Raw genomic sequence first — 14,393 nt, 5'->3', positions numbered from 1 at the left:
GTTTTAAAATTTTATCAAGACGAAGTATACATTATTAATTACACAAATGTAAAGAAATCTATTGATGGCTAGTTAATTGCAATGTATAAAATCGATACTCCAACAGAAAGATATAACAATGTATGGACACTGCAGAAAAGCTATTATTTTTCTTGTATCTGATCAATTCGAAATGTACCCCCCACTCTCATCCCCACAGGAAAAAAAATACATTGTTTTAATTCTTATTACCGTATTGTGTTCTTACTGTACATGGTGATATATATTTATATATTGGGTTCCCCAATATAATGCATTAAGGTTTATTTCCAAAAGTAAAATTAGGTTATTTAGTTTGCCATGCATTCCTAGCACTAGGATTGTAGAATGCTACGGTTACTGTCAGAACTTCCTTTCTGTGGACAATCCAGTAAAATGACTCTTCAAGGTAAAGCTTTGTAAAATGTTTTGTTAAAATAGTTTTACATAGTTTTAAAGTAGAATGTGATAATTAGTCCAGTTACAATAAAGCAACAGCCACATTAAAATCATAGTTGAAGTGGATTTTAAATTGATATAAAACAGACAAATTTTGTTAAGGTACAACGTTTCAGTTGAAACAACCCTTCAGATCCCAGTGAATCAGGCAGTCAGGCCAGTCAGCGTTTCAGCAAAAGTGGAGACCTTTCAGCAGGAGACGAGCGCTCAGGAAGAAAAAGGCACAGACACCGAAGTAGTCCGTTCATTTATCTTCAGTTTATTGAAAGTTTCACACAGCCTTAAATAGTCTAACAAACAAATTCTGTAAGTTACGTGGCAGTCCCGATACGTAGTTACACAACATAATAGTAATGATTCATTAGCTAATGCGTTTGGGAAGGAAAACATTTTGCAGTGTTCCCACAAGCAGGTGCACGTCATGCCTCTATTCTGTGTGGTCATTAAGCGGGTAGCCGTTAATTCTATTTTTATAGCTTCTATAGCAATAAAAGAATCATTAGTAAACTGTGCCAGTCTATAGTGTAAATGCTCTATAATATGCCACTGTTGTACAGTTCCTAATGAAGAGAACATCAAAGTCCAAAATCGTCGTGCCCTAGTGGTGAGACAGTGCAAGAAAATTGTCCGTTCTGCATACTAACAAAAGAAGTACATATTGGACGATATATCGTTATCGGAAAATGCTGCTTCCCAATTATTGGTGTTTGTATCCGACACGAAAAAACAGTATCGTTCGATCTCCAGTTACCATGGCATACTATAAACATTCTGCATTAATCTGATGCCTCTTTGCCATTAATTTTTTTAAGGAATTACACATTATAATAATTTAAAGTCCATATCCCACACAGAAAACATGTTTTTGGCTATGGGCTCTTACTTTGTACCCTTTCATATAGAGAAATAACATTTATCATTTTTATGGTTGTTAGGACTTTGAGGGTCGCAAAATACTAAATATTTCCGAAAAATACAGAGAACGCTCCGTAGATTCAGGTAGATTTACCACATCAGGGATTATAGTGGCGCAGTTAACATCTGCTAAACAGGAACATTTCCTCTCTGACTGTCGCATTTCCATTCTGCTTACCAGTACAGCACGTCTTAATAAAAAATAGTTAATAATAATAATAATAATAAAAACTGTTGTACCACTTCACCCATCTTAATAAAAAGGAAATGAAACTTTCAGCATGTGATTGCATTGCTTTCCAATTTATTAAAATGCAAACAAACTTAATTATTCTTTAATACTATACAAATTACATACATATAAATTAGCGGGGGTGGGGGGTGCGATCGCGTATAGTCGGGAGTGCTTGGTCTTACATTGGAGAGCGGGGCGGAATGTGCGTGCTTGTGCTTCCTTAGCTCAATGAGGCAGATTAGAGTCCTAACTCTTCCTCGTTAGTATAGTGGTAAGTATCCCCGCCTGTCACGCGGGAGACCGGGGTTCGATTCCCCGACGGGGAGGTTGTGTACTTTTTGTTTTATATCCTTTCCTTATTCGCTCTTAATTACTCTGTAAAACATCTCAAACCATGACCTAAACATACATACACACACACACACACACACATTTAACACTTCATATATCCTTCCTTTGAAAGGTAATGCACTAGAGTGCCCAATAGAGGGCACTTTTTTCTCATGTACAGTTGCGTGGTCTTTAAAGTGTGCCTGTTGTCAAAATGAACAAAGTGCTAAAGTTAATGTCCTTAAGATTCCCTGAAAAACATGGCCAACCCATGACTTGACCATGGCATGCATACAAACACACACACAGCATCTTTGAAAGAAAAATCTCCTTTGGTACGAGATCACTGTGTAGAGGATCACAAACCATGACCTACAAGAAGAGACTGTGGATTGACTAGGAACTAGACCTAAAGAGAAACCAGTCATGTAACATGCCTCAAACCACTCAACATATACACTCACCTAAAGGATTATGAGGAACACCATACTAATACTGTGTTTGACCCCCTTTCGCCTTCAGAACTGCCTTAATTCTACGTGGCATTGATTCAACAAGGTGCTGAAAGCATTCTTTAGAAATGTTGGCCCATATTGATAGGATTGCATCTTGCAGTTGATGGAGATTTGTGGGATGCACATCCAGGGCACCAAGCTCCCGTTCCACCACATCCCAAAGATGCTCTATTGGGTTGAGATCTGGTGACTGTGGGGGCCAGTTTAGTACAGTGAACTCATTGTCATGTTCAAGAAACCAATTTGAAATGATTCAACCTTTGTGACATGGTGCATTATCCTGCTGGAAGTAGCCATCAGAGGATGGGTACATGGTGGTCATAAAGGGATGGACATGGTCAGAAACAATGCTCAGGTAGGCCGTGGCATTTAAACGATGCCCAATTGGCACTAAGGGGCCTAAAGTGTGCCAAGAAAACATCCCCCACACCATTACACCACCACCACCAGCCTGCACAGTGGTAACAAGGCATGATGGATCCATGTTCTCATTCTGTTTACGCCAAATTCTGACTCTACCATCTGAATGTCTCAACACAAATCGAGACTCATCAGACCAGGCAACATTTTTCCAGTCTTCAACTGTCCAATTTTGGTGAGCTTGTGCAAATTGTAGCCTCTTTTTCCTATTTGTAGTGGAGATGAGTGGTACCCGGTGGGGTCTTCTGCTGTTGTAGCCCATCCGCCTCAAGGTTGTACGTGTTGTGGCTTCACAAATGCTTTGCTGCATACCTCGGTTGTAACGAGTGGTTATTTCAGTCAAAGTTGCTCTTCTATCAGCTTGAATCAGTCGGCCCATTCTCCTCTGACCTCTGGCATCAACAAGGCATTTTCGCCCACAGGACTGCCGCATACTGGATGTTTTTCCCTTTTCACGCCATTCTTTGTAAACCCTAGAAATGGTTGTGCGTGAAAATCCCAGTAACTGAGCAGATTGTGAAATACTCAGACCGGCCCGTCTGGCACCAACAACCATGCCACGCTCAAAATTGCTTAAATCACCTTTCTTTCCCATTCAGACATTCAGTTTGGAGTTCAGGAGATTGTCTTGACCAGGACCACACCCCTAAATGCATTGAAGCAACTGCCATGTGATTGGTTGGTTAGATAATTGCATTAATGAGAAATTGAACAGGTGTTCCTAATAATCCTTTAGGTGAGTGTATAAATACATTAAATTTAATCTCCTGTGAACTATATCATTGCAGACCTGCATACTGGTTAGAGTAGAGGTACCCACCATGTTGCCAATCTGCGGACTTACTTGGAGAGACAAGATGACGGGGCACTCACACAGGTTTTACCAGCTACTTCCTATACCAGTGGTGAGCACACTGATACTGCACCCAGCTAACCCAATGTTCTGTAGCACCAGGGTCTCAACCGAACTCAGAATGCAATGACTGCTCCATGGGGCAGATTATACTCCTAACTCTTCCTCATCAGTATAGTGGTAAGTATCCCTTCAATATAACCTGCCTCAAACCACCCCTCACATATAAATAACAAAAACCAAGAGACAGCACATTTCCTGAACTTGAACCTTCTGAGGAGAGGGATGCAGGGGGCTAGGCCTAGACAGGCAACCGCTACTTCTGGTTGTTATTGCTGCTGAAGTGCCGGTTGGGCAGCTAAACAAAAATTGAAAACTCCTGAGTAAGTGTCCAGGGAAACAAAAGCCAACAAAATCAATCGTGGTTTCCAAAAAGTAGGAAGTTGCATTGGCCGGGAATCGAACCCGGGCCTCCCGCGTGGCAGGCGAGAATTCTACCACTGAACCACCAATGCTCACATTGTCAAATTTTGAGGTGCTGCCTTAAAACCGGTCCTCCCATCAAATTCTGTTCCCTTTGCAGTCGTCACTCAATTTTATTGTGAAACCTTTTCTTGTTGTACACTGCCACTGTTATACCACTGCATTGCAATTAACCCTTAACCACCACAGCACTGTGATATTGTGGCACTGCAGTTTTTATTGATCCCTATTGTTTTACACACCACAGTAGGTGTTGAAATGCAAATAATGTGCTGAAAGATAAAGCAAATTAAGTGTAATAGTAGGTAGACTGTAATAGTATATAGGTCATCATACAGACGGTTTTATGGATGACAAACATCAGTGCACATGCCTTAGAAGTGTGCGCCCCAGAGACTATCAGTAACTTACAGCAAAGTGCAATTAAAAGAAAAGATATAAGGAGCTATTCCCCCAATTGAGCCAGAGTGATGGAGTGATGAATTGTGCTTCACCATCTGGCAGTCCGATGGACGAATCTGACAAATTGAGATAGAAAGCAGTCATTTACAATCTCAATCATTTCTATTTCTGCTTCTGTAGTCCCAACTGGGCTTTCCCATTATAACAACCTGTAACACACTCCTACCACTAATCCTAACACAGATCTTTTATTCAAAAGTTTAAACCACAAAGATTCTGTTTTGTTACTAGGATCTAATTTGAGTTCTTCTGCCTCAGTGTCATTTCTGACATACAATGCTACACCACCCCCCCTGTATTCATCCCCATCGTTTTCTGTAAGCCATGTTTCTGCACTGTGGCTTCTAGGTCTAACATCTTGTTGCTTATACTCCTGGCATTGAGGTACAAACACTTCAGGACTTTCCTACTAGCAGTTTCCCTTTGTTTTCTTTCCTTAGTAGAACATCTCTCATTGTCAGAGCCCCATGCCCTCCATGAGGCATCAGGGAGCACACGAAGCAGGGTGTGTTAACGTCGTTCTCCCTGGTGATGTCATGGGCATATTTCCAGAACAGGTTAGTCTTGTGGAAGGAGAAGGCATCTGGCGTCGTGGGGACTGGTGCAGCAGTGTATTCAGCTCGAAGCACAAATAAATCAGGGGAGAGTGTAGGTGGTCTCAAAAAGCACAAAATCAATCGTGGTTTCCAAAAAGTAGGAAGTTGCATTGGCCGGGAATCGAACCCGGGCCTCCCGCGTGGCAGGCGAGAATTCTACCACTGAACCACCAATGCTCACAAGATTTTGACTCACATATTTTGTAGGAGTTCTTTTAAAATGTCGGTCATGGGTTGTTTTACATAATCAGTAAGATAATAAGTAAAGCATGTAAGATGCACACAAAACTAAAAAAAGTACACAACCTCTGTCAGGGAATCTTAAGAACATTAACTTTAGCACTTTGTTCATTTTGACTGAACACCACTGCACTTGAGTGTTAATCCCCTATTGCAGCAACCACAGAAAATGTGCTGAACCACCAATGCTCACATGGTCAAATTTTGAGGTGCTGCCTTAAAACTCAGTTTTATTGTGAAACCTTTTCTTGTTGTACACTGCCACTGTTATACCACTGCATTGCAATTAACCCTTAACCACCACAGCACTGTGATATTGTGGCACTGCAGTTTTTATTGATCCCTATTGTTTTACACACCACAGTAGGTGTTGAAATGCAAATAATGTGCTGAAAGATAAAGCAAATTAAGTGTAATAGTAATTCACCTGTGTAACGTATTGGTTTCAAAACGCGGAAAACTTAAAACATATATGGAAACAGCGCTTTAGATTTTCTAAACTAGTGCCGTTAATGTTTACTCGTGTTCGCTAAACCTTACGGTGTATGAAAATAGTCAAAAACTGAGAAGTAACTTACCAGTTAACCCCATCGATGGTGTAGTTCTTCCTTCCGATCGCCATTTTACAACCCATCTCCTTGAAATGCGATAGAATTAATTTGCAAAAACGTCGATGCTTTTCGGTCTGCAATGTGGCCCTTGGCATTTTGAAAACTTTAATCAAGACTTGAGGGCGAAATATTCCACAGTATCGAGCACTGTACAAGACGAAACGTCCGCATCACGATTTTACAGGCAAATATGGCCGCTTCTCAATTTATCCAGCCAACGTCACTTATTGCTCATTACCATACATTACGTAAATGTAACGTACAAATGGATGAAAGCGTGATTTTTTCCGCACTGCACCAAAGCAAACGCATACATTACTTTCTTTAGACTCGATTTATTACAAGATTTATTTTTCAGGTATATCCGTGTATAGGCGTACAATGTACAGGAATTAGCCGTTGTGATTCACGGGCTATGGTAGTTTTTACTTAAAATTAAATATCAGTATGTGTAAGCTATTCATACTTTGGAGATTTGCAAATTTGGTGTAAATCGGTTTAGTACACGAGGCAGTAATTTACAAGGAGGGAGAGATAAATATAAGAATGATAATATTTCCGGTTTAATACAAGCTTTTTGTCGCCGTTTTTATAACATTGTACTATGACCTTGTACTGCCCAAACGATACATTTGAAAATTAATTGAATACCATTAATAGCTTACAGTATTGTCTTTAGGTTGATGAAGAAAAAATAAATACAATAAAAACACGAGGTAACAAACAATATCGTTCCCAGGATTTACAAAGAAGATGCATTAACATTTAAATCACAAAACAGCCAAATATGAACAAGGTGCATTCTTGACAGGACAGTTAAAAAATAATAAATAAATACTGCTATATGACGTTTATATTTCCGTTTGCCTTCTATTCATCATATTTAACGCATTGTATTACAGCAGATTGGTAATTGCTTTGTATAACTCGACTCCAATCGTTTGCACAGATTTTATATTTTATACCTTGAATTAACCTTCCCTCACTGACGAGGGAAGTGGCGTTTAGGAGGTATCGGCCTATTTCAAACACATGCATAAAATACTTTTTTTTCTGGGACTGTTCAAAGACAGTACATTTAAAAAGCACATCTTCAAAGTGTTACATATATGGAATGCATTTGTTTTAAAACGATAGGTGATACGTATGCTGCGTCCTAGTGCCAAAGCCACTTCAAATTGAATCTCTCAACCAGAGTTCGTCAGTACTTCTTACTCACGTTTTTCTCAAATATAAACTTGTTCATATTGTAAAATTTATTTGGTATGCAAATTTTTAAATACTGAGAAAGAAACTTACCAGTCAAACCCGTCGAAAGGATAGTGCACTTTCAAAATCGTCTCTCCAGCAGGAGCCATTTCACACACGGCTAATAAAGCGATATGGCCGTCGATTCATGCGCGCAAGAAAAAGCGTGCGCACACCCGCCCTCTTGCGTAGGTTGGTTGCGTCATTGCAGATGTCAAAAATACAAGTAAAAAATATAATAATAACAAGTTTGAGATTTGATTGAACAAAATACTATGCGGCTGGTGGATTACGCTGTGTAAAAATACAAATAAACTGTTTAGCTGCACAGGGCCCCGTTCCTCGTACCTGGTTGAACTAATTCAGGTTAATCAGACGTTAGCCGGATGAAATACCTCCGATAATTTAAGTCAGGCTTTCTTCTTTCTCCGAGGCTAAACTTGTCTCGTTAACTGGATCCCGACTTAAGAATCCGGGTACGTGCGCATGCGCGTGCTGCCTCGCAAGGGAGGATTGCGGAGCCCAGGCTGCGTCCCACATCGCACACCTTCCCTCGGTCCCTTCCCTTGCGGGGCGGTAGTACGACAGTGGCCACTTTAAGGGCTGTCCCAATTCCCCAGGGAGCGAGTGAAGGAGCCTAATCAAAGCTCCCTTCGACGGAGTGTAGAGTACAGTTATGCGGAAGTGTTTTAGCGCTGAAGTCCCAGAACTGAAATGCCAACTAGACAGTTGTAGAAATTGTTTATCTATGTATCAAGGAAATTATAATACATAGATGGATAATATAAAGTTAGCCTGATCTGGAGCAGGTTTACGATTAAGGATGTGTTGTTTAGTAATTTACTCAGCGAGGCTTTAGTTTACTTCGAGGAACGGAAAAGCCCGAGTTCTGTCGAGTCATGCTCAGCGTTATCAGTCTAACTCGGTTCGCCAACTACGAGGAACGAGGCCCAGCTTTCGCTGTATAATATTGTATGTATGGAACGATTTGTGAGAATAGTGAATTCTGCTGCCGTGGAGTATACTCCTTTTAGGTTTTAAAATTTTATCAAGACGAAGTATACATTATTAATTACACAAATGTAAAGAAATATACTGATGGCTAGTTAATTGCAATGTATACAATCGATACTCCAACAGAAATATATAAATGTATGGACACTGCAGAAAAGCTATTATTTTCTTGTATCTGATCAATTCGAAATGTACCCCCCACTCTCGCCCTCACAGGAAAGAAAAATACATTGTTTTAATTCTGATTACCGCATTTTGTTCTTACTGTACACGGTGATTATATATTTGGGTTCCCCAATACAAGTTATGGTTTATTTCCAAAAGTAAAATTCCGTTTGCCATGCATTCCTAGCACTAGGATTGTAGAATGCTACGGTTACTCTCAGAACTTCCTTTCTGTGGACAATCCAGTAAAATGACTCTCAAGGTAAAGCTTTGTAAAATGTTTTGTTAAAATACTTTTACATAGTTTTAAAAGTAGAACGTGATAATTACTCAAATTACAATAAAGCAACAGCCACATTAAAATCGTAGTTTAAGTGGATTTTAAATTGATATAAAACAGACAAATTGTGGACTATAAAAAATAAATACAAAATGTAATTATCCTTTTACATGTTTTGTTGCCATTAACAGTATGGGTATGGTTTACTATATCTGTATACCAGTTGCTACCTCTAGACTCGTTTATGCAGAGAACAAAAAGGGAGGAAAACAAAAACATTGTAGCCCCAAACATTTAACTGTATTATGACCATTCTAATGTCAGTATATTTTATACCGGAAAACTGGTAACATTTAAAAGGGGCACTAATACATGTACCACTACTTCGTTTGCCTACTAATAGTATTGGATTTATTTAATGGAATTCAGTGTCCAGTGTGAGATTTAGTTTTAGTCCAGTTCACGCTTTTGGTTAATCAAAACATTTTAAGAATAATATACATGAGCAGTCACTTAGTGATGTTATTAAGGAAGTACCACACCATAGCTGCTGAAATGAGGAACACAAATGAAGAAGAATGTCTAGTTTTGTTTATGCAACTGAACAATCACATCCCACGGACAGAATTCAGTATGAAATCCCAAAGTTGAATTAGAGAAAATAACATTTTTGAAAGGGGTTTAGAAAAAAAAAAAAACACTGAATTATCTTACAATGTCTCATTTAATTTTAAATTAGTGAAAGGGAGAAAAAAAATCATTGAAAAGTTTGTATCTTTGATTTTGCATAAACAATGCTTTTACTTGCAAAAACAAGGTTAGACTCCAAGTATATGGAAATACAGTGATGATCACTTGTCATGTCAAAACTACCTAGACATCTGAAAATACTTAAATTTGTGCTAAACCATCATGTCAGATTGTTAGTTTAAAAACAAAAAATAAACAGTATACATATACATATATATATATATAAAACTAGTCAAAAATGTCCTGATTTCTAGTCTGCATTTATTCCTTTTTTTTTTTTTTTAAGTACATAATATACAGAACAACTTAAAAAAAACCAAAAAAAACCCCAGAAGGTTTAGCCTCCTAAGTCCCAGTGAATTATAGCAAGAGCTCATCTGATACAGTAAACATTGTTTTTTTGCTTTTGTTAAAACAACCCCCCCCCCCCCTTCCAAAAAAGCAAGAAGAACTAGACACAGACAGCAACAAATGACACCGACTGTGCTACAAGTTCTTGAAGCTTGAGAGAACTTCGGAAATCTCAGATTCAAGTATTGAGATACCTAGGAGGATCTGCGGAGGGACAGAATAAGGAATGAGTCCAAGTCTAGATACTTAAAGATGGGGCAAAAAAAGAACAAATAAGCAAACAAACAAAAATCACAATCAACAGTGAATACGGGGGATATTTCTGATCGGGTAAAGGCACTGCTGATAGAATAACAATAACAAAACATCCTCTTAACCATAATACTCCCCCCTCTCCCCCAGATCTGGCCCTCAGACAGTGAGCACACAGGGCAGTTCATTAGGCCAGTCTGACAAATGAAGTATAAAGAAGAGTTTGTAAGGCCAGTAGTGGAACCCCGCCTCCCCCTGTCCGTCTGGTTTGCATGGTTCTGACAAGGAGTTGGGGGGGGGGGGGAGGGGAATTCTGTGGTGAATGGCACAGTGGTGGAGGACTTGATGTCCTCAGGGAGGCTGGGAGAGATTGATGTCCTCAGGTGGGCTGGGAGAGAGGGCTTGGCAGTGATGGCAAGCTAGCGATTGCTCTTCATGGCCTCCTTGGCTGCTAGGATGAGGGGCGTCAGGCTTGAGAGAGGCTTGGCCAGCTTCAGGAAGGGGTGCTGCAAGCAGATGGGAGAGGTTGGGTTGATTGGGAGATGGGGAGTTTAAAAACAGTTTCTAGTGATGGAAATTTGTATTTTATGCATCATGTCCTGCCACTGGTCTCTGTCCTTTTTTTATTTATTTATTTGTGATGCTTATAGCAAGAGCAGCTTACATGGGTTCCCATTGATACAGTTGGGTTTTCAGCTAGTGTAATATATATTAAGTACCTTGATCAGGGATAAAAACAGTTTCTTAGCTGAAGGTGAAATGTAGCATTCTGTAATTAGCATAGTGGCCTATTACAGTAGACAGTGCAGTGATAATTTATATTCACATAAAGCAAATATTGATTTCAGTAAACAATTAAATTGTCAATATTCTTTCCTAATTACAAATGTTTTGTTAAATTCCTTAGATCTCAGTAAATAAACACACACAGTACTCTAGACCACCTGAGTTTTTTTTTCCATTTGGTGGAATGAAGCACATGAATATAATAGGAACTATAACTGAAGTTAGTCCTGAGCCCTTGCCGTGTTTAACTCACCTGCAGCAGCTCTTTTCCACCGCCCCTCTTTTCCACGTCCATCTCAAGACAACGGTTCAGGAAGTCTCTGAATATGGGCGAGAGCTTCTCTGGGTTTTGTAACTCTGGGGTGCCATTAGTGGCAATCAGGTACAGTGCCTGGGAGGAGACAAACGAAAATCACTATGAAGCCAACAGGCACGCTTCCCTAATAAATGCAAATTCCAGATGATAGACATTAGCCACTTGTAAACCTCCAAGCAATTACTGGATCAGTAACCTTAAGAACATTAGCTTTGTTGTTTTTCTGATGTAACTGCTCTTTTTGGAAATGCCGATTAAAAAAAATATATATATTTGGAAGGTTGAAAAAAAAAAAAAAAAAAAAAAAAGCTGAATTACACACACAGGTGCCTGCCTGCTCTGTGTGCACCTTTGAATAGCAAGATCCATTACCAAGAGATGCATTCAATTACATTTTTGATAGAGCATTCAATTGTTGGTTTTTACACACATGTAGTTTCATAATCTGTGACTGTTGTCTCACACTGTTCTACTTTGAAGATAGCCTCACTGAATGTAGTGCACTGTCCTAGGTTTTTATAAGGGCTCCACTCACTCACCCTCAATGGGTTCTCATTGAGGTAGGGGGGCTCACCCTCTACCATTTCGATAGCCATGATGCCCAGGGACCAGATATCCACTTTGGGGCCATAGGCTTTCCGCGTGACCACTTCGGGGGCCATCCAGTAAGGGGTGCCCACCATAGTGCTGCGTTTGCTTTGCTCTGGGGTGATTTGGGCACAGAACCCAAAATCAGCTGTAGGGGAAAGAGAGACATAGATCAGCACTGGGCAAGACAGAGAAGAGGGAGATCAATATTATTGAATCTGGAGCTGTAAAGGGAAGGAATTAGCAAAGAGAAGGATCTAGTTAACAGACACTTCCACAGATGGGTATAAAGAGAGCACACTCACTGAGTTTGACAGAGCCGTCCATTCCCAGCAGTACGTTGTCGCTCTTGATGTCTCTGTGAATGACCTGGTTGGCATGAAGGAACTCCAGTGCTTGTAAACACTGCAGATGGGAGTGTAGAGAGGTTATAATTGCAAATCAGGAGTCATTTCAAAGCTGCACTTCTTAAACGGTCAAAAGGTGCTACACATTTTACCCAGATCGAATGATTACTTCCGATCGTACTGGTATTGTCAAGAAAACATGTAAACCTAATGGTTCAAGTTTCTTAGTCAACTTTTTGGGTCAAGTAACACAAGCGCGCAGCCATATTGCCATTTAATTTACCCAGTTGAAAGGTCAATATGACGTATTGTCACCGACAGCCCTCAGAGAACGATGTACATGCTGGGATAGCTGTCCGAGATATTCGTAAATATTCTATGCCTATTCCATGCCCATATTCTGCACGTTTCTTTTCAACAGAATCTCAACCATGCAGCTAAATGCATGTCCCCATCACAAATCATGATATTAATACTTTGTAATTGATCTGCCCAATTAGTCCTCTGAGGGTTAAATACAACGCCGTACAGGTTACTATGAGCGATATTATGATTCGTTTTCCATTTGTGTCTGCATGTAGAATTCAGAACGTGTTAAAGCCTACTAATATAATTTGACATATTGGATATTTAAAAACCAAGTTGTTACACTAATAATCATCCATTTACTGCATGGAACTTTACGGATTTGATTGTTCTAAATCGTAAGCTGTTATTGGTTGAATATGTATCAGGGACACCTGATCTATTGAATTGGCTATGCATTTGCAATCACTACAGGTACCCTTTAAATTTGTTTAAAAATGTCCAAGAACTGCTGGTCAGCTCCCTCCCTTGAGCATCCATGCTACCACCCCTCCCCCCTTGTCCCAGTCCTGTACCTCTCTGCACACAGCAGCTATCTGTGCCTCGTCCATGCAGGTCTCAGTCACCACATCTGTCAGAGAGCCTCCAGCCAGGTACTCCATCACCACAAAGAGCTCATCTCCTACCAGGAAACTGAAACCATACACAGACATCAGTACTGCAGTAGTGAGTCAAAATCATGACCATGAAAATGTGGTTGCAGACAAGTCTCAGTGCACATCTTTGTAATATGTCCCATCTCCTGAAACACTCAGGTGTAGTCTGGTCGAAGTCCACATTAGATGGGGGGGATGGGGAAGTTTTCCTAAACAGGAATTTGTATTTGATGTTTATACATTAGGGTACTCAAATTAGCAACACATCTGCATGGGCCTATTTTACTAGAGGGGCGATTTTCGGTTCAAACCTCCACCCACACTTTAGCCATAAAAGGGTTTTTATTGAACAAATCTACATAGCAAACTGATTTACCCAATAGAAGAGAGGTTTGTTGTGAGAATTAATCAATCAAAAATGCTCACTACATAGGAGCACTTTTAAAAGGAGTCAGATGGGGGATGTTATGAACATTGTACTGCTTCAGAGACCAATAAAACTAAAACTTTTTAGTATTTGTAAACTTTTAATTGGACAAATATATTAGTATTATAGACCATTATGATAGCGATTTGGAAGAGGAGGAGGGAGAAGTTGATCACAAGAATTTAGATGCGAGGGGGTAAAAATACAGATTAAGATGTTTCAAGTTTATTTCAGATGGTCAATCTAAATGTCAGAATCCCCTTTTTAACCCAAATAACAGAAGTGACACAAAATAAAGCCATTAATATTAACAAATACACAGTAGTAGTAGTCTGAGATGTATTCAACACCGCAAACCCGACCGGTCAATTTCTGGGCAAAGGAGAAAGAACACATCTTGTATGTTTACCAGTCTGTAAAGCGCTTTGTGGCTACCCTGCGAAGGGCGCTATACAAATAAAAATTGATTGATTGATTGATCTGCACAGAGTCAGACAAACAAGTTTGCAATCAATGCAAAGTGAGCAATGTACATTATTATGATTACATATTACTGCTAGTAAATTGACAACAATAAAAATATGTACATTTGAAGATGCTTTTATATTTATTCAACACACAGCACAAGTTGACCGGCCAATTAGTTTTGTTTTTGTTGTTTTGCAGTGTAATTCTGACATGTTTCTAGACAGGTGTGCTCCTTGCAAAACTGATATCTCCTGATGATATCTCCTGAAGAATTATTTGTAAACATCTGTGATTTTTTTGGG

At 39.6% G+C, this 14,393-nt stretch overlaps 1 protein-coding gene and 3 non-coding genes across 7 annotated transcripts in view; 1 reads left to right on the top strand and 3 right to left on the bottom strand.

Moving 5' to 3' along the window:
- The first annotated feature begins 1,881 nt into the window (after window positions 1-1,881).
- On the top strand, window positions 1,882-1,953 carry trnad-guc (transfer RNA aspartic acid (anticodon GUC)). Its single transcript has one exon. It is a non-coding gene; the product is annotated as a tRNA-Asp (tRNA).
- A 2,236-nt stretch (window positions 1,954-4,189) lies between these two features.
- trnag-gcc (transfer RNA glycine (anticodon GCC)) lies at window positions 4,190-4,260 on the bottom strand. The gene has a single exon. It is a non-coding gene; the product is annotated as a tRNA-Gly (tRNA).
- A 1,132-nt stretch (window positions 4,261-5,392) lies between these two features.
- Window positions 5,393-5,463, bottom strand: trnag-gcc (transfer RNA glycine (anticodon GCC)). The gene has a single exon. It is a non-coding gene; the product is annotated as a tRNA-Gly (tRNA).
- A 3,950-nt stretch (window positions 5,464-9,413) lies between these two features.
- Window positions 9,414-14,393, bottom strand: part of pak2b (p21 protein (Cdc42/Rac)-activated kinase 2b) — a 34,980-nt gene continuing 30,000 nt past the window's right edge. For all 4 annotated transcript variants that reach the window (XM_066708990.1, XM_066708989.1, XM_066708991.1 and 1 more), the window contains exons 11-15: window positions 13,116-13,233; window positions 12,193-12,292; window positions 11,839-12,035; window positions 11,237-11,374; window positions 9,414-10,703 (exon numbers count right to left, since the gene is read on the bottom strand). In XM_066708990.1, the coding sequence (XP_066565087.1) occupies window positions 10,617-10,703; window positions 11,237-11,374; window positions 11,839-12,035; window positions 12,193-12,292; window positions 13,116-13,233 (640 nt within the window). In that variant the 3' untranslated portion in view covers window positions 9,414-10,616. The remainder of the gene's footprint in view (window positions 10,704-11,236; window positions 11,375-11,838; window positions 12,036-12,192; window positions 12,293-13,115; window positions 13,234-14,393) is intronic.

Source organism: Amia ocellicauda, chromosome 7, assembly GCF_036373705.1.
Source record: "Amia ocellicauda isolate fAmiCal2 chromosome 7, fAmiCal2.hap1, whole genome shotgun sequence".
Taxonomy (NCBI): domain Eukaryota; kingdom Metazoa; phylum Chordata; class Actinopteri; order Amiiformes; family Amiidae; genus Amia; species Amia ocellicauda.
The sequence above is the reverse complement of the archived record's forward strand: the minus strand, read 5'-3'. Positions and strand labels throughout refer to the sequence as shown.